Genomic DNA, 18,987 nt, shown 5'->3' on the forward strand with positions numbered 1-18,987 from the left:
ACATGAGTCATTATATCTGTATCCCAAACAAGTTAACTACATGCAATTGCATAAATAAGAATAAGTGCGGGTGAATGTAAAACAAATATTATACTATAGTCTTCAGGAAATTACGTTTTACGTATAGTTTTTGTTGTATTAAAAGGTCGGTGAGTACTTTTGTAATTAATAATATTTATTTGTGAATTTTATTAAGTTACTTGAAACGGTATTTTTTTTTTTAAATTTAGACTGCATTATGGCCCAAGAAGACAACGAACTGTTTTATAGATAACATGTTTTATGTTATAGTAATTTAAAAACAAATGGTTTGAAAATGAAAATGAACGTGTGAGTATAGAAGTCGTCTCCCTATTTTATTTTTAGTTACTGTTCAACTGTTACATTTGTTTTTTTTACGTTTGACCGTCTTTCTTTTTTTCTCAAAATAGAGAGAAAAAAAGTTAAAACTTCTTAGCTGCAAAACGCCTTAATTTGAATGTTGAATAATGTTAGTTGCATTGACTTCTATGAATATCTAATTACAGTTTGTAGGATAAACTAAACATAAATTTTAAACTTAAAATGTTAGTAAAATTTAGTTACTATTTAAGCTTTAACCACTGGTATCGGTTGAGTGAGTCGCATAATCAACGTAGAAAGAATTGGTAAAATTTCGGATAAAGTGAAAGAACAACGACAAGTATTAACTCCATAGCCAGCTTAGTTATTTTGCCAAATTTACTGGTTGATAAATTTGAACAGTTTTTTTTTTTTTTATCAGTAGAGTGTAGACACGTCATTGGTTTAAAAATAGTATTTACTTTACTGTTTACAAAAAAAAAGAAGTTAAATTTGGAACTACAACGTCAAAGTATAGGCAGAGAGTAAACAAGGTATAACTTCTATACTATGGTATAAATTACACAGTTTCTGTATGAGTTAAAATGTATCAAATTTAAATGTTTTAAAAACATAGTTTTTTCACAGTACTGAAGCAACAGTTATTTTAATATTTCTTGTTAGATAGTTTTGATTGTAAATTTTCAAAAAATCTATAATTAAACGAATTATACTGCATTGTTTTTTGTTTAATGAATCAAACTGAAGTATGATTGAATGCCTTTTCAGATTTTCTCTTTACTGCTATTTTGTATTACTTTATATGAGTAAAAAAAATTCATTCTAATAATGTATATTTCTGATATTAAAATATGATGTTCAGTTGTCTGTCATACAATAATCCAATAATATATCTTTGTTTAAAAAGTACAAACCAGTGCACCATGAATAGGTATTCCCAATTTCATAATTTCAGGAATGGATGCTTTTAGAAAAGGATGGTTCTCTGAAACTTCTTTAGAATACTCAGACCAGACAGTGATGTCTTACAATGTGGAGAAGATTCTTTATCATGGAAGGTCAAACTATCAAGACATTCTTGTGTTTGAAAAGTGAGTTATAAATTACATAAATTTTATTTTTAGTGTGATTTGGGAATGATCACTTATTCTGTTATTTTCAAAGACTTGATGCTCTTTTAGTTTTACACTTTTCACATTTGTAACTTTTATGTTTGCTAAAATTAAAACCAACAACCAGTTATAAGTCTGAATCTGAAAATATTTTCTTACACAAGTTTAATAATGACTCAAATCCAAATATAACCCTTCTGTTACTAATAGACTTTTAGGGACATTTTAAAAACATTTTTCTAAGCTTTATACACCAAATTTCATGAGATTAAAGATGTTGTTGGTTACATAGGCCCAAATAATGAGTTACAAAAATCAAAATTAAAAAAAAGCTACAAAAAACAAGAAACTAGTTCATAAAGGCTGTCCTTGCATGGCTGCACTTGAGAAGTGAAATTTTAAAACCACCTGTTACATTTAAATAAATCACATTTTTCACTCTTAAACTCTTTAATTAACTTTACTTGCCTTCTCTCAACTTTCTGTGTATGTGATTTTCTTAGATAATTTTCTGTGTGGCATCTTATCAAGTGCTCTTCCGAAAGTTGTGTGCCCAAAGTCTACACGTTTTGTTGTCTCGAACATCCTTAAGAAAAGATAACAGATTAGTAATTTAAGATTTATCCTTGATGATTTCATGTTTGCTTGTATTTTAAATGTCATATATCACTAAAGTATTCTGTCAGAATCTTGTCTTTTGCCCAATATACGATTCCATGTTAGCTTTTATTTTAAATATGTCATTAAAGCATTTTATCAGAATCTTGACATACAGAAGTTAGGTTAACTGGTCTAAAATATCTATAGAAACTTCCTGTAGTCATTCTCTTTCTGATCCTTAGTCCTGTGTCCTCTGTTTATCGACTTACTGAAAATGAGAGAGACAATCATGTGATCTTTGACCTCCTTTAAAACCCCACTAAATTGTATCTGACTCTGGGGCTTTATCTGTTTTTAACCCTTTAGTCTTTCAGCTACCACCAAGGTATGTACACAGTTCAGGTCATTTCTAATATTTTCCATAGGATATAATCAATATTACAAGTAATCCTACTAATTAATGCTAAAATACTCTTTTTATCTTGCATAGAAATTGTGTGAACTGACCCATTTTCTACTTTTGGCTATGGTAGGGGTAGTTGTTCAGTTCTTTATTTAGAGCATAGCAACAGGCAAAAAAACAACAACATAGATTTAGTGATAGAACATAATGTGGATTGTTTAAAAAGTAAACAGTATTAAAACAAGATACTTTTTAGGATCACTAAAAGTAAATTTCAAGCAAAATTAGGTTCCTTTATTATCCAACCTTATTGTTACCTGTTGTGTTATTCTGTTATGTATACAGAGGAGAGTCTGTTGAGCATTTTCAGTATATTAATTGTGCTTTAGTTTTGATATAAATGATCTGTTGTATATTTTTTAACTTGCATGTAAGATTGCTTCTTTACTATTTTATTAGGGTTACTGCTGTTACGAATCCCAAAAATTGTTTCTTTACTATTGTGTTTGGGTTACTGTTATTACTAATCCCAAAGATTCTTGAAATGTATGAAAAGTGAGAATGGTACATGGAGCCAAGTGTGCTAACATTTGAAGAAAAGAGTGTTCATAATAAAGATACCTCTTTCATGGCACTAAAAATTTCAAACTAGCATATAAATTAATTACAGAAGAAATTGTAAAAGTACAAAGTATGATTTACAGTCATGAATGTAATAGTTGCTACAAATTTATTCTGAAACTAGAAAGCAACCCATCTAACATGTTATTAGATGTATGTAGTGTGGAGGTATACTGAATTACCTACCATTGCAAGTAATTAAAGAAAACACCTACAAAATTCATATGAAGCTATTCTTTCACACAAATTAAAGCCTAAACATTTCTCTTACTATTTTAAACTGATAATTGTATAATAGCTAGGTCAAAAGGTTCTTCACACATTTATACAGTATGATTCTTGTTTTTGAAAGCAGAATGGAGTTTATTAATCTTTAGAATATATCATTAAATATCAGGATATATAATGTCATATAGACACTGAAATGTATGTAGAGCCTTTTAGGGCAACCCCATCTTTTTAATCATTATTTCTTGTGTAAGATTTTAACATTGTATTGCTTTTAATTGTAAATTCGTATTGCACACAAGTGTCATTTTTACGTTATTTACTTTGAATAGTCACACAAAATCTTGCTGATGTTATGTAAACTATATCAATTGAAACATTATTAGGTGCTGGTATTCTTTCATATATCATACAGTCATCATTATAGAATTTAAATACTGTTTAATCTGTATATGAATTTAATGTATTTGGACTTTCAGCAGGATTTCATTAAGGTTCCTTGTAAGATACTCCTTCAGACTATTGCATTTGTTTGAGCAGAAGCTAAACTAATATAACAGATCCACAGTTGCTCATGTGATAGGTAGCAGATAGAGGAAGTCACAGTGGATTTTGTTACAAGCATTGAGTTCCAGAGTTTACTGTAACTTATTTTCAGTGCTAGCCCTCCCCTTACTTCAGTACTAAGCCTCCCCTTAAATTCTCTTAAATTTACTCCATTCACAATACAAGAAGACAACCCATTTCAAAGGTCAGCTAGTTAGAAAAATAAAGTAGTATTAACTGAAGAGGACTCCTATCCTAAATTTATATTTTCTATTTTCTACCATTCTCACTATTAAGCACAAAAATAATAATGGTTATTTTAAGTACCTCTAATTTTTAACGATTTTAGATATCTTAATGTGTCTTTATATGTATGACAATCCTTACATTCTAGGTATAGTCTAAGATAAACCAACAAGTGTATTAATAAGTTATGTTAAATGAATCATGTCTGATAAGCAAAAATATTATATACATGGAATTAATCTTTCTATTTTAATTCACATCACTTTGGCTTTTTTGTTTGATAATTTTTAAATTGGCCTTGATTTCATATAGTATACTTTCTGAATATCACAAGTTTTACATTTTACTAAAAAATTTTTTTTTTGTATCTGAAAGAAATATTTTGTAAATATCATTTAAATCAAGTAAACTGATAATTAAATAATTAAAATGTTTTTATCACCACTAGTGAGGGTTTGGTTTGATTTAAATTTTTGTACAAAGCTACTTGCAGGCCATTCTTAATTTAGCTGTAATAGACTAGGAAAAGTGACTAGCTGGTAGTATTCATCTCCAGCTGTTGGGACAATCTTTTACCAATGAATTGTGGGATTAACCATAAGATTATATTGCCCCCCATAGCTAAACAGATAAGCATGTTTGGTAATTGGGATTTGAAACTGCAACCAGTATCTTGCAAATTGAGCTTCCTAACCACCATGGTACTAACACCAATATAGGTAAAAAATTTTGTGTAAACATTATCGTGATTGTAATTAGAAATAATTAATTTTTTTGCGTACACTGTTTTGATAGGATAAATGTAAAAATAATGATTGGCTATTAAAATATTTTGCAATAGCTTGTCATACTTATGAAACAGTAAACTTGCCTGATTTGATGATTTTATTTGGTGAATAAAAACAACAAACTTTGAATTTTCAAGCATTGTGATTCATTAAATCATATTATATGTATTAAAAAGTTTTAAAAACAAATACCAACAAGAGATCTTTATTAAGCCTAAAGCAATCTTCAGTCACAAGTATTTTTGTTTTGTACTGTGTGTATATATACATTCCTGTGTCTGAGTAAACTGTTTATACCTGATGATGACAAAATCTCTTCTTACTGTGTTAAACATATAATAATGTTTTATTTATTACAGATTCACCCCACCTTTAAATTGTATAAGTTTGCTGTATCCCAATTTTGTTTATCTTTTTGTTGAAGAAAATTTCTGTAGTTTTCAAACAGGTATAATTTAACATAAAAATACTTTTAACTATTCACAACTAAAGAAACAATAAAGTGCATTTACAGAAAATAGCTCTTAAAAACCATTTATTATTATGTGATAGTCTAATTGTTACTCTATTCAATACTTATAGCTTCTTTCACTTGTGTTGCATTATAATGAGGTGGTAACCAAGGCTTGCACAAAATCCAAGGGAGATGTTTGAAAATCAAGAAACAGATATTTAGAGGGTTAATAGGTTCCTAGCAAAAATAAAGTTATTCCGTTGGAATGGATAAAAAATTGTTTAAACAATTGAAGGTGGCTGTTTTGTTTTGGTTTTTTACATCAAAACTCTTTACAACTGTTTTTTGTCTTAAATTAATTTTGGAACTGATGAGTTTTCCCAACAGCACAATATGCACAGCAGTTTATCCCTGAAATTAGTTTAAAAATATTTGCACTTGGATAAAACTTGCCATTAAACTGAAAATTCTTGTTCACTGTACTTAAAAGTCCAACCCTAAACTAAAATCATTGCTAAATGAGAAATATCATAGATACATTGAATACTAACATAGCTTGTAGAATAATGTACAATAAGTTCTTGAATCTTAAATTGGAGAACTTAGAACAAAGTAAGAAATCAGATTAACTGAACATAATAAAAACAACTCTCTTATAATTACTATATTGTAATATAGTTAAATCATCTATTGTAATTTTAAACAAAGAACCAAACATCAATAAATAAAAAAATCAAGGAAACGGTCCTAATTGAATGAAATAGCCGTACTCTCATCCAACACCCTGGGTGTCATGATACTTTGGTTATACGACCTCCTTGTTGCATACTATATAAACATAGACTTCCACATAAATTTGTTTGAGGGGGGGGAGTCAAAATCAAGGAACAGTGGACCTGCCTTAAAATTTTTGCTATTAAAATCGAGAATTGGCAAGTTCCAACCATCAAATTTAATGAGTTTAATATTTGTAAGGTTACTTTAAGCTGTGCTGCAGACTTGCACACACATGACATTTTCAGACAAGAATAAATTGTGTAAAAAGTTAAGTTTTTATTACCCTTTTAAAAACATCACCAGTAAACTAATGATAAAAAATAACTAAATTTAAATTTAATGACTCTTTTGTTCCTGTTTATTTCTTACGAGTTTTTCAAAGCATGGCACTTTGCTGCTGTTAGCAATATATTTTAGAATATATAGGACAGTACCCTTAATATAAACAACAACAAAAAAAAAACTGAAATGTTATCTCGCACCCCCTGGAACGCTATCTCACACCCCTGGTTGGGAACCACTGATATAAACCATTTATTAAAACAGTTGTTCTACTGTGAATACGTTTTCCAAGCTTACAAGCACTATTATAATTAATTATACTTGTCATCAGACATCTTTTAACAGTGATTTCTTTATTTTCTGACATCTAAAAGAACATGTTTAAGGTCCTTAAGATTATTAAAGATTTGAAATCCATAAATTTGGATGACATTTTAACAATAACACTAAAGGAAACAAGTTTAAGCTATACAAAATACAAGCATGATTCATTTCAGTTTGAATTTCCTAATAAGGTGGCTTGACTTCAGGTGTGGTGAAAGCTGCAACATTGAAGGAGTTAACAAGAAAGGTTAATGATCAAGTTTGGACATGTATTAAAAATATCCTATATGTGCATAAGTCCTTATATTGTATTCTAGGTGTGTGTGTTGATTTACTACTTATACTGTGTGTATATTAAACTCTTTTTCCAGCAAAATGTTTGGAAGGGTTCTGGTTTTGGATAATGCCATACAATGCTCTGAAAAAGATGAAAGTGCTTATCAGGAGATGATCACCTTTCTTCCATTAAACTCTCATCCTAATCCCAAAAAGGTAAAATGTCTAGTAGTTTCTTTTCTTGTCTCTTTTGTTCTGGAGTATAAGACCTGTCTTGGTTTGTTGAAATAATCCTTTAATTACATGTAACAAGCTTAAGTTCATATTTGAATTTTTGTTTCTTTTAAAAGAAGAAGAGAACAATTCTGGAAAAACAAAGTGTCTCAGAGCTGAAATAACCTTCAATGTCAGTAGGTGGCTTCTTGGTGTTCCTAGTTGTCTGTTAATTATTGAAACAGTGAGCTGATATGGGTAATGAAGTGATCCTGCTATTATGTGGCTATTGATGAATTGATTATAAAGACGATAAGTCTACATGAGTAATTAAATCAGTCTACTACATATTGCCTAAAAGTAATCAATTTTCAAAAGAGTGAGTCTATATAGTTAGTGAAATAAGATTATCATATCATGCTATTAAACATCATTTTTAATAAACAAAATATGCAAATTTATCTAACACTTCAATTAATTCTAAATAATATCTTAAGATAGAACATTACATGTATGAACAGATATATATATATAAGCTTAGTTACCTATATGGTACTATTTATACAACTATAACACTATTCTGAATGGTTTTGAACCTCCATGTATTTTAGCCAAATAAATCTCTAGTTATGACAAGGAACATGTCTTTTTTGTCTTATTCCTTGATGTTTAAAATTAGGTAATTTGTAGTATTTTATGTAATGTTAAATTGAGGATAAATGTTGCATCTTTTACAGATGGTTGACTATTTTATATTAGAACAATTATGAATATGCAAATCACCAAGTCATCTGTCAACTGCAACTGATATAGAGAGGAAGTAAGCAGATTGTATTGTAACTACATTTTTACGTTGCTTTGTCTTTTATAATTCATGTGATACCACCAAAAGTGATTGCTTTTGGGGAAGAAGGTGTAACAGCTTTTATTGTTGAAAGATATTCGTACACTCAGGTGATAAAAATGCATGCAGATGTGGGAATTTAGACCTTCCAAGAAGGGAATGTCCCTTGTACTTAATGGCATTGAAAAAAAAAAAGGGAATATGGATCAATGGAGGTAACAGGGCTCTCTAGAAAAAGACTTGTAACAAAAGATAACTCAGCCATGGTAAACAATGTGACAAAAATACAAAGATCAGTAGCAAACACCATCCATGTGTCCCAGGCAACCAAATCAAGAATGACCTGTGTTTGTAAAAGCAACACAAATTAAGTTTGCACAAGTTGCTTCCATGACATACTTGTTCAACTGTTGTATATCTCAAACAACTGCAAAATAAAATGGATGTTTATGATATTGTAAAACAAGATGTACAAGTGAAGTTGCAGGATGCAACATCTTTAGAATTCTGTGTTGAAATAGGCACTGGTTAACCATCGTTTTTACATGCTAGGTTGATTTGGGAGAGCATGCATAAAGGAATAATATGCTTTGAACATAATCTTATGATGAAACATTTTGCAATGTAAACTAGACTCAGGTAGTTGTCAAGGCAAACGTCCATAAAACACAGTGTGACTGGATACATGTCCATGGACTGTAACAGTAAATTAAGGCTCCAAGTTAATTTTAATAAGGTGTACTAAACCTCTGTATATGTTAGACAAACATTGTTTAGTTACAGTATGAAAAATAGGTTTTGTAAGTATTCTTTCCCTTTGGCTTTTATTCGTTGATAGATTAAAAAATGAATTTCTGTTACAAATATTTTCTACTACTTGATATTAAATGACTGCATCATATTGTGCATGTGAACCCAAAGAAACTTGTATTTATGGAATGAAAATATTTTTAAGTGGTTCATAAATATTGTACCTAATATAAAAATACAAATACAAACTTATTTAACTGCTATTTATTAACCCTTAAGTTTGATGTTGTTGCTTGGTTTTATACCGTTCACTGATAGTTGGGCCCACATATTTAATTATTTTGAGCAATTGTAAGTGTTTCTTGGTGTAAAAAACTTGCCAAAAAAATGGGAGCACATATACTTCTTTACTTTCTTATATAAAGTATACAGTAAATCCCAGCAGTAATTAATGAGATCAAAAACAATGTTGATGGTATTTTGTTATGTAAACCTTGTTGCATGACTCATAAATTAATTATTAGGAATTTTTTAATCAACAGAGTTTAAACTTGCAAGCCTTACAGTGCACAAGTAGTTGAATAAAGCTAATGGATATCATTGGTAATTATGTGATGAAACTGAGATTAATCATTAAGTATGGTGATTATAAATGTTAATTACATGTACATAATTCCAAATGATTTTATTTACAAGGCTCTAGGTAAAAATGAGTCATTTTTGTGTTTTACTATGCAGTTGCCACATAGTATATTCGCTAGAAAGTCCACCCCCCAATTTAATATACATACAGTTTTACTTCTTTGACATACTGACTATCCTAATCACCATATTAGGAGTTTATATTATGTCAACTTGCTTTGCATAAGTTTGAGGTTGTGTACTTTTTATTTTTTTAAACAAAGGTCTTGACAGTTTTATTAGTTTTATAGTTCAAACTAGTTTGAAACTTTGACTTCTGAAATTAACTATTAGTCAAGAAAGAATTTGAAAACAGCTTTATTTATTGTTGTTTTTTTCAAAGTTGTGATCTCCCCAGTGAGTCAGCAGTATGTTTGAGGACTTGTAGTGCAAATATCTAGGATTTGATTCCTCACTGTGGACAGAAAGCAGATATTCCACTGTGTAGCTTTGTGCTAAAAAACAAATAAATCTAAAGTTGTGCTGTTTGTGTTTAGATAATTGATATCTATCTCTGTTGTAGATTTTAATACATTTCACATAATTAATTATTCTTCAGCCATTGGTTTTTTGTTCTAATTTTTATAAATTCAAAATCCAAAATTTACTCTATTTGAGAAATGAATTTTTGAGCATTAGCTACACAAGATAATTGATTACATATGGGTGCTACCATATCATATAAAGGAAGATTTAGTTTTCTGTTATTATATAATGTTTAGGTAAAGTAGAACTCATGGTAACAGTGCATTCCATGTTGAATATTAAAGGTCTCGTATCTTAATCTGATATGGTGTGATAGTGTAATATTAGAAGAACTCGTGGTGAAATATTATAGGACCTTCCTGTTAAATTGTAATAAATCGTCTAGCATAATAGAATTGTCTAATGATGTAATACATTTTCTAATACAATATTACAAAATCTCTTGGTGTAGTATTATGAGATTTTATATTGTAATAGTATAGGTTTTGTAATTTCACATTATTTGGTTTGCTGTAACATTGAAAAATTGACTGGAATAATATTAAGTGATCTAATTATAGTTTTAGATTTTTGTGTGAGAAAACTCTTCTGATGAGATATTGTTAAAATTTTGTGCTTTACTGTTATGATTTTTTCTAGTGCTGATTTTTGAGCTCTTCAGGCATGGTATATTAAGATCCCTTCCTGCAATGTGTGTTCTATTTTTTGTGTTTTTTGCAGGTGTTAGTGATTGGAGGAGGAGATGGAGGCGTGGTAAGAGAAGTTGTTAAACATCCAAGTGTTGAGACTGTTGTCCTCTGTGAGATAGATGAGGTAGAAAGGACATTTCTTTATGTTATGTAATGTAGAATGCTACTGTAATTATGTGATATAATGAAAATGTTTTAGATAAAATTTGATATTGCTTTATGTTATATGTATGTAAAATATAGTAACTAATTTTTTCAAGATCATTGTTGGTGTTCAAAAGACTTGTATGATGAGTACCTGAGTGTAGTGGGAAGGCTGACTGCAGTAACAAAAAATATAACTGTATTATTGTTTCATTATAGTATTGTGAATTGTATATACAGTCATTTATGATGGAGATTTTAATTTGTGTGCATCTTTTCTCTATAAATACAGTCTAGAATAATCATACTTCTACTGGACACTGTTTATGATTTAACAAAATTAAATATCACTTGGATTTATTTATTTCAACAGAATCTGGTTTTAATGTCAAATTCTTAGATTTGAGCTGATATCAAGTTGACAAAAATGTACAAGGAAAACCTACATCATGTATTCTTGTCCAACACACATTCCTTGTTTAATGTTTTTTCTCCAGTTGAAGCATTAGATGTTATCTTTCAACAAACATTCTTTGTTCTACGTTTTTTTATGCATTAGCTTAAGCATCAGATGTTATTTTACAAAATATGTTTTTGTTGTAATTGCAGCATTGTTAAACTTGAAGAGAGATTGTTAAGTTTACAGATGAATGTAATATTAATGTTACTGAAGTGCATGTTTCAGTACACAACCTTTTAAGTTGATTACAGGTTGAACCACACCATTTGTGCATTTGATTTTTCAAGAGTTAATTCAAGTAGTAAGTGAGATTTTATTAATTATTCTGACAAGTGACAATAAACAAAAAGTAAATACTGCTTTAAATCATCACTTCTAAGCCCTGCATGTTCAATACCAGTTCTGTAGTTTTGTGTTGAAATATTGGTCAGAAAAAAAAATTTCCAAGTACATTATAAGTACAATAAACCATGTTCGGTTCAAATTGACTGAATGCTCACATTTGAATTGAAGAAGTTTTTTAAACAGTTGAATGTACGTATGTGTAATGTAATAACAACAGTGCACCTGTTGGTCAATCTGAATAGCTCTCATTCACTAACTAAACTTTAAAATCAAGGTAAAACATTCAAACCCATTCATTGTAATTCAACTATTCTAGTCTTCCCTTAAACATGTTTAAATTAATTGTATCTTCTGCATTTGAGGGCAACCCATCCCATAGTTCAACCACCATTAGAAAAATAAAGCTATTTCTAGCTGAAGATGACTAGTACCCTGCCAAGATTTATATTTTTGTTCCCTAGTCCCACCATTCTTTTTAAATAACAAAAAAGAAGATACATCAATACTATCATTTCCCTTGAAAATCTTAATCACCTGAATCAGATTCCCTCTAACCTTTTTTTTTTAAAAAAAAACAAGCTTAGAGGTTTTAATCTCTCATTATATGTCAACCCTTACAATCCATGTATCATTGTAGTAACTTTCCTCTGAACCTTTTCCAACAATTCAATGCCCTTTGTAAGGTAAGGAACCAAAGACTGAATACCATATTCCATACATTGTGCAACCGATAGCCTGTACAATGAAATTATTAAACCTCTTTAGACTGATAAAATTATACGATAACTTACTGGACTGTTTGAGACACTTAAGTAACATACTTCTGTGATTTCCCTTACAGAAGGTGATTGAGGTTTCAAAGAAGTACCTTCCTTTTATGGTAGAAGGTTTAAATAGTCCCAAGCTAGTTCAATATATAATGGATGGAGCTGAGTTCATGAAAAGCCATCAGAAAGAATTTGATGTTGTTATTACTGATTCTCCTGATCCTAATGGTGAGCAAAGTGTGAGTGCAGATTAGTTTTCTTTAAATAAAAGAATTGAAAATAATTGTGCATGTTTTCTTTAACATTTTAAGTTTTATCTTCTTTCTACTTTTTATTTATCATATCAGATGTTTGTATAAGAAGTTTTAATTATCCTTTCCAATTAGAGAGTGGTTTTTTGCTTTTTTTTCTAAAGTTTTATGGATTTCTAAAGAACAAGATAGTATTTTATACATGATAGAAAAAGTTTATGATTAAATTTTTTTCATTCCTGAAGTAAAGTCAGTTCTACTTTGTTGTACTGATCTTGGTCAACTTTCTATTTTACAAAATATTTTGTGAATTGTAGATTCTAATTTATAATCTTGAAGTTCCTTCCATCAAATGACTTAACTTTTATTGTACTTTACTGCCAAGTTTGTTACATCAGGAAATAATGATGGATAGTAGAATTGGTCCTGCTTTCTTTTTATTTCTTCTTCGAAGTAAGCACTGTGTTTATGTTGTTTCTCCTTCACAGTAAATTCTTATTTTACATTGCTATTTCTCTAGAATAAACCCTAATTTTTTGTTGTTACTCATTTAGAGTAAGCCATGTTTTTACATTTCTCCTTCACACTTAGCCCTAACTTTGTGTTATTTGTTCTTCAAAGTGAGACCTGGCATGACCAGGGTGCTCGACTTGCGATTTGAAGGTCATGTGTTTGAATTCCCATCCCATTAAACATGCTATCCTTTTGGACGATGGGGGTATTATAAAGTGATGTCAAATCTCACTATACTTTAATAAAAGAGTAGCTCAAGAATTGGTGGTGTTTGGTGATGAGTAATTGCCTTCCCTGTAGTCTTTCACTGCTAAATTAGACTAGTGAAGGTAGCCTTTGGGTAACTATGCCCAAAATTCAAAACAAACAAACTTCAAAGTAAACTCAACTCTTGTGTTGTTTTCCCTCTGAAGTAAGTCCTGCTTTTCTATCTTTTTTCCTTGGTTAAGTTAAGTCCTGTATTTATATTCTTAAATCTCCAGAGTAAGCACTGCTTCTATTATTTTTCCTTCAAAGTAGATCTGACTTTTACTCTGTTTCCCCTTCATAGTAACACATGGCTTTTATGTCACTTCTTCTCCAGAGCAGATCCAAATTTTATAACATTTCCTATCTAGAGTTAGCCATTTTTTTGATAAATGGAAGTAGACATTGTGTTTATATCATTATTTCTCTAGAATGAGCTCTGTTTTTTATTATCACTCCAAAGTAAGCCTAGCATTTGCATCATTTTTTCCTTGAATGAAAACTGATCTTCTGTGTCATATTTCCCTCATAGTAATCTCACTCTACTTTAATGTTGTTTCTAATGTACAAGTGATGAACTAAAATTCTCATAGCATAATAAATTTCATATCAACATTTGGAACCTTTACAATCTATGGCAATTGAATGACACTAATTAATTATGGCATACTGAAAAGCTGCTGTCCAAAGAAAGTCATTTTTTTAAGCCACCTGAAAATGCCAGTTCAACCTTTATTTTTAACATCAAATAAACTTGAAATTTATGCCATCAAAGCTGTAATTTTAAAAGGAGTTAGACTTGGAAGTTGTTCATATCTTGAAGAATCCTGTTAAATTGTCACAGGAAAACAGTCACTCTGGTAAGAGGAAATGTAGAATTTGTTTATGAAATGTTTACTATGTATACAGGAAAAAAGACTTTGGAATAACAAAAAAAAAGATAAAATATAATTGCATATTATAAGGAACATTTATGGTATTTTGAGAATGTTTCTAAGTATCACAGTTTCCATTGTAAACTGTGGATAAAATTTAATATTCAGAGTGACAGAAAGACCTCTTGTGGGAAGAGGAATAAAAAATATTTGAGTTAGTTATTTTAAAAAACATGTATTTGCTTGAGCTTGCATTTATAACATTACTTATTGTTTGTATTTCGTTTGATAGGACCAGCTGTTAGTTTGTTTAAAAAAACATACTACGAAGCTGTGAAAGAAGCACTAAAACCTGGAGGTATCCTGTGTTCTCAGGGTGAGATTGTGTTATTGTCCACAGGATTAATGTAGTTAGATACCTGTAATTAACATTATGTAATAGGGCCTAAATGGTTATGAGTTTGAAACTAGAACTTAGGATTTTGTCATTTCTTGTGTCGCTAAGATTTAAAAGAGATTGTTAACAGGAAGAGGCATCATTAACATCAATTGCTTTTGTTCATTCTAATAGTGGAAGTGTGAATAAGTAATCAAATTGTATGAATTCTGATAAAGCACAGTGACTAATGTAATTTCACAACATTTTCTGTTTTTTCAAACATTGTGAAATTTCCAAAACATTTTGAAGGAAAACTTTTGTTTTCTGAAAAAATTTAGACATTTCATCATAGAATTTCAGTTGTTTTTTAATATTACTCAGATAGTTGCATTTTATACACACACACACACACACACACACACACACACACACATACATACAACTAATTTTGACTTGATTCATATTTATTAACATATTTCTTTAGGTACTTATTTTGCCACTTGCAGCAGCTGTCAGTTCTAGTTACAAATGATTAAAAAAATTATCAGCAAAACGGGGAAAATATTTATCAGATTACTTGGTGTTTCATGATGACATCAGTTTAGACTAAGTAACAATATTCTTGATGGGGTTTAACTTGTATACATGTGGTAAGGCCATGGTTTGACCATGTTTTTGTGGCAATTATAGCTACACCTTTATTCAGACTTGCTTCTTTTAATTTATTCCATTATATTATGTGTATACAGTATTTGTAGTTAAATATGACTCTACATTCAGTCTTGTAGCATTAAATTTTCTAGGGGGGAACATGACACCAGATCTTCCCCTTGAAATGGCATGCTTTGCATGCTGGTTGTATGGCATATTCTTTAGCTGTGGCCGATGGACCTGCCACTCCAAAACTGCTTTATAGGGCAATGGTACCTATAATAAATAGTTTCTTTTCAACAAGTGGTGAGTTAATAACCCTCTTGCTATGGGCAAATCATAGTGCACAACTTTCTGGTGGCAAAGGTAGAAACTGGATTTTGATATCTGTTGTGGACAGAGCAAAGATAGCCCTTTGTATAACTTTGTTCTTAACTGTAAACTACAACAACAAAAAAAAACAGTGCACGTGTTACAATTTTTTGGAGTTGCATTGAAAATTTAATCAAACAGCTTTTATAGTGTGTGAATAAACATACCATCAAAACATAATTAATAAATCAAATTTCAATATTATATACTTTTTAAATTTATAATTATAAAGAAATATTATAATAAAATCCTGAATCTCCCTAGAATGAGAATTGTAACGTGCTGTTAAGGTCTTCCATCTTCCCTAATTTATTTATCACCCTTCCAAAAAGTGCAATATGTTAATATAAGTTAATAATTATAATATAATTATCACTCAAGCAAAGCATAAATTTACAGCCCTTAATCTTATTTGTTTACAGAGCCATAAACTAGAAAATTGGACTCGCTTGCCACTCCCACCTGTCACATGTCCTGGCATAACCAGGTGGTTAAGGCACTTAACTCATAATCTCAGGATCAGGGGTTTGAATCCCCATCACAACAAGCATGCTCACCCTTTCAGCTGTGGAGGTATTATAATATGATAGTTAATCCCACTGTTGGTAGAAGAGTAGTACAAGAGTTGGTGGTGTGTGGTGATAACTAGCTACCTTTCCTCTCATCTTGGACTGCTAAATTAGGGATGGCTAGCACAGATAGCCCTTGTGTAGCTTTGAGCAAAATTCAAAACAAATCAAACCACTTGATATGCCTTTGGAGGCTATAACTGTAAGTATTTTCATATGTTGTACCATCACTGTTTATTCTCTTTATCTGGCTCTAGGAGAGACTTATGATTAATCAGATCTTTATACTTCCATAGAACAGTTCCCCTCGGTATGGCTTCCTGTACATGGTGAGGGGACCTCCCAGGTAAGGTTCTGTTCTTTCAGTTTACCTCCTCTGGAATCAAAACATCCACTCACGTGTTTGCCGTATGTGGTGACCCGTGAAGGGGAGGAGAGGATTCAACCCTAACACACCACTTTGGCCTTGAATTCCTGTAGACGGGCGGCCTTTGTGTAGCCCCCCTTGGGTTGGTTGGCTGGTTCACTTGGGCTAGAGTCAACCAAGTACCAGTGTTGGAAGTTCTCAACGGGTGTTGTGGACATTGTGTCTGATGCTGGTGTTTGGGTATAGTGCTCACGAAACCCTGGCATTGCTGCAATGACATTGTGGTGCATCCCCTCGTAGGGCTCCATGGTGGGTGGGGTCAGTGGGTACCGAAACTTTCCTTTCTCCTATGGATCCTCCTTCAAAAAATTTAAATTAAATAGTGAAAAAACAGTCAATAGGTAAACGACCATGCCTTGAAGACTCTGAGCAGCAGTCTTCAACATCTGTAACACATGTACCTCATTTTTTTATATTACATTCTCTTTCAGAAAAAACCTTTAGGGCAAATGTCCCCCTTTTTTATTCAGAAGGGACTAGAGGGTCTTGCTGGCTCTCCAAAGTCTGTAATGAAGCTTTGATCTGGAGACATATTGGTTGAAACATCCACAACCCAACACAGTGAACTCCTCCTGATTTCAAAGGCAATTGGGGATATACCTATTGAGGTTAGCCCTCATGCTACCTTGAATTCATCACAAGGAGTTATTGTTGAGAGGGATTTGAAGAATGTCCTCGAGTCAGAGATTCTCATTGGTCTCTCTGCTCAAGGAATTTCTGCAGTGAGGCGCATCTCCACTCACAAAGATGGAGTTACACTGCTAACAAACAACCTCGTTTTGACATTTACATCACCATGTGCACCTGCCACCATCAAGACAGGTTATTTAATTTGCAGGGTACAGCCGTACATTCCAAATTCTCTCTGATGTTTCCAATGTCAGAGGTTCGGCCACTCTAAGACGTAATGTCGTGGTTCCCTGACATGTGCTTGTTGTGGTGGCAAGGACCACGATGCCTATGAGTGTGACACAGACCCACATTGTGTCAACTGCAATGGTTCTCACCCTTCCTACTTTCGTTGTTGCCCAAAATGGTTGGAGGAAAAATAGGTGCAGCGTTTGAAAACGATGCATAACATTAGTTATCCTGGGGCTTGGAAATTGCTGTCAGCCACTCCATCTTGGACATATGCTGCTGCACTTCGTTCCACAACTACAGTGGGAGTGCAGACAGATCTCTCTGTCCCTCCAAGAAAATCGTTTTCAAAACAAATGAAAAGCCTTTTGACCATGGTTAAAAAGGTCGATGAATCAACTTCCACACCCATCTCTGTTCCTCCCATACATTCCAACAAACCTCAAGATCCACATCCTTCAGTTTCAAATACAGGCATTTCTTCTGATACATCTTTTTCTCCCACCCCAAGATGCAAAAAAATCATTCATTCATGTCCTCAGTCACTGGAATCCCCTTCCAATTACAAAGACCTGCCCAATCGACCTAGGGCAGGATCCATGGAGGTTGATAGACCTCCTCCGACTAAGGACAGTAAGGAAAAAAGACGTGGACGTAAACAGAAAGGTTCTCCAGTCACTTTGCCTACCTGTCGTTAAAAATGGCCACCTTGATACAATGGAACTGTTGAGGTTTACGTTCTAATCTGGATGATATCAAAACACTGATTGCATCCTACCATCCTGTATGTCTTTCCTTACAAGAAACATTTCTAAAGCCTGCTGATACAGTCACCATTCGGCAGTTTTCTCTGTACAGAAATGACAGGCTGGGTGATGGATGAGTACATGGAGGGGTGGCACTATTGGTTGATCAGCATGTGCCCACCCTGTCTTTGTCACTTAACACACCCTTGGAGTCCGTAGCCATCTGTGTTTCTTTGGGTTATAACATCACTGTTTGTTCTCTCTACCTGTCCCCTGGAGAGACATATGATCAATCAGACCTTGATGCTCTCGTTGAACAGTTGCCGTCTTCCTTTCTAATCCTGGGGAACTTTAATGGACATCATCCCCTCTGAGGAAGTGCTGTTATTGATAGGAGGGGTCGCTCTGTAGAGCGTATGCTCTCTGATCACAATCTTTCTCTTATCAATACTGGTTCTTTCACTTATTTTCATGCACCTAGTCAGTCCTTTACTGCTATTGATCTCTCGGTTTGCTCCCCTTCATTATTCTCCCATTTTTCATGGAGGGTTGACAATAATCGACTAGGCAGTGATCATATTCCTATACTTTTGAGAGAGACTGGCCGTCGTCGATGCCACCCTACCTGCGTGCCCCGGTGGAAGCTGGATCAGGTAGACTGGTCCACTTTCACTGCTCTCGCAGAACTTGATCCTGCCATCGTGAATCAGCCATCAATAGAC

General features: G+C 32.2%; 1 protein-coding gene across 4 annotated transcripts in view; it reads left to right on the forward strand.

Annotated features, from left to right (window-relative positions):
* The window catches only part of LOC143230568 (spermidine synthase-like), a 33,961-nt gene continuing 14,974 nt past the window's right edge, over window positions 1-18,987 (forward strand). The window contains exons 1-6 of one of the 4 annotated variants that reach the window (XM_076464339.1): window positions 1-145; window positions 1,298-1,433; window positions 7,095-7,215; window positions 10,694-10,786; window positions 12,453-12,606; window positions 14,556-14,639. In XM_076464339.1, the coding sequence (XP_076320454.1) occupies window positions 1,300-1,433; window positions 7,095-7,215; window positions 10,694-10,786; window positions 12,453-12,606; window positions 14,556-14,639 (586 nt within the window). In that variant the 5' untranslated portion in view covers window positions 1-145; window positions 1,298-1,299. Of the gene's footprint in view, window positions 150-202; window positions 331-620; window positions 876-1,297; window positions 1,434-7,094; window positions 7,216-10,693; window positions 10,787-12,452; window positions 12,607-14,555; window positions 14,640-18,987 lie in introns of those variants that run through there. The other 3 variants (XM_076464338.1, XM_076464340.1, XM_076464341.1) reach the window with 3 other exon arrangements.

This window comes from Tachypleus tridentatus, chromosome 10, assembly GCF_004210375.1.
Source record: "Tachypleus tridentatus isolate NWPU-2018 chromosome 10, ASM421037v1, whole genome shotgun sequence".
NCBI classification, from domain to species: domain Eukaryota; kingdom Metazoa; phylum Arthropoda; class Merostomata; order Xiphosura; family Limulidae; genus Tachypleus; species Tachypleus tridentatus.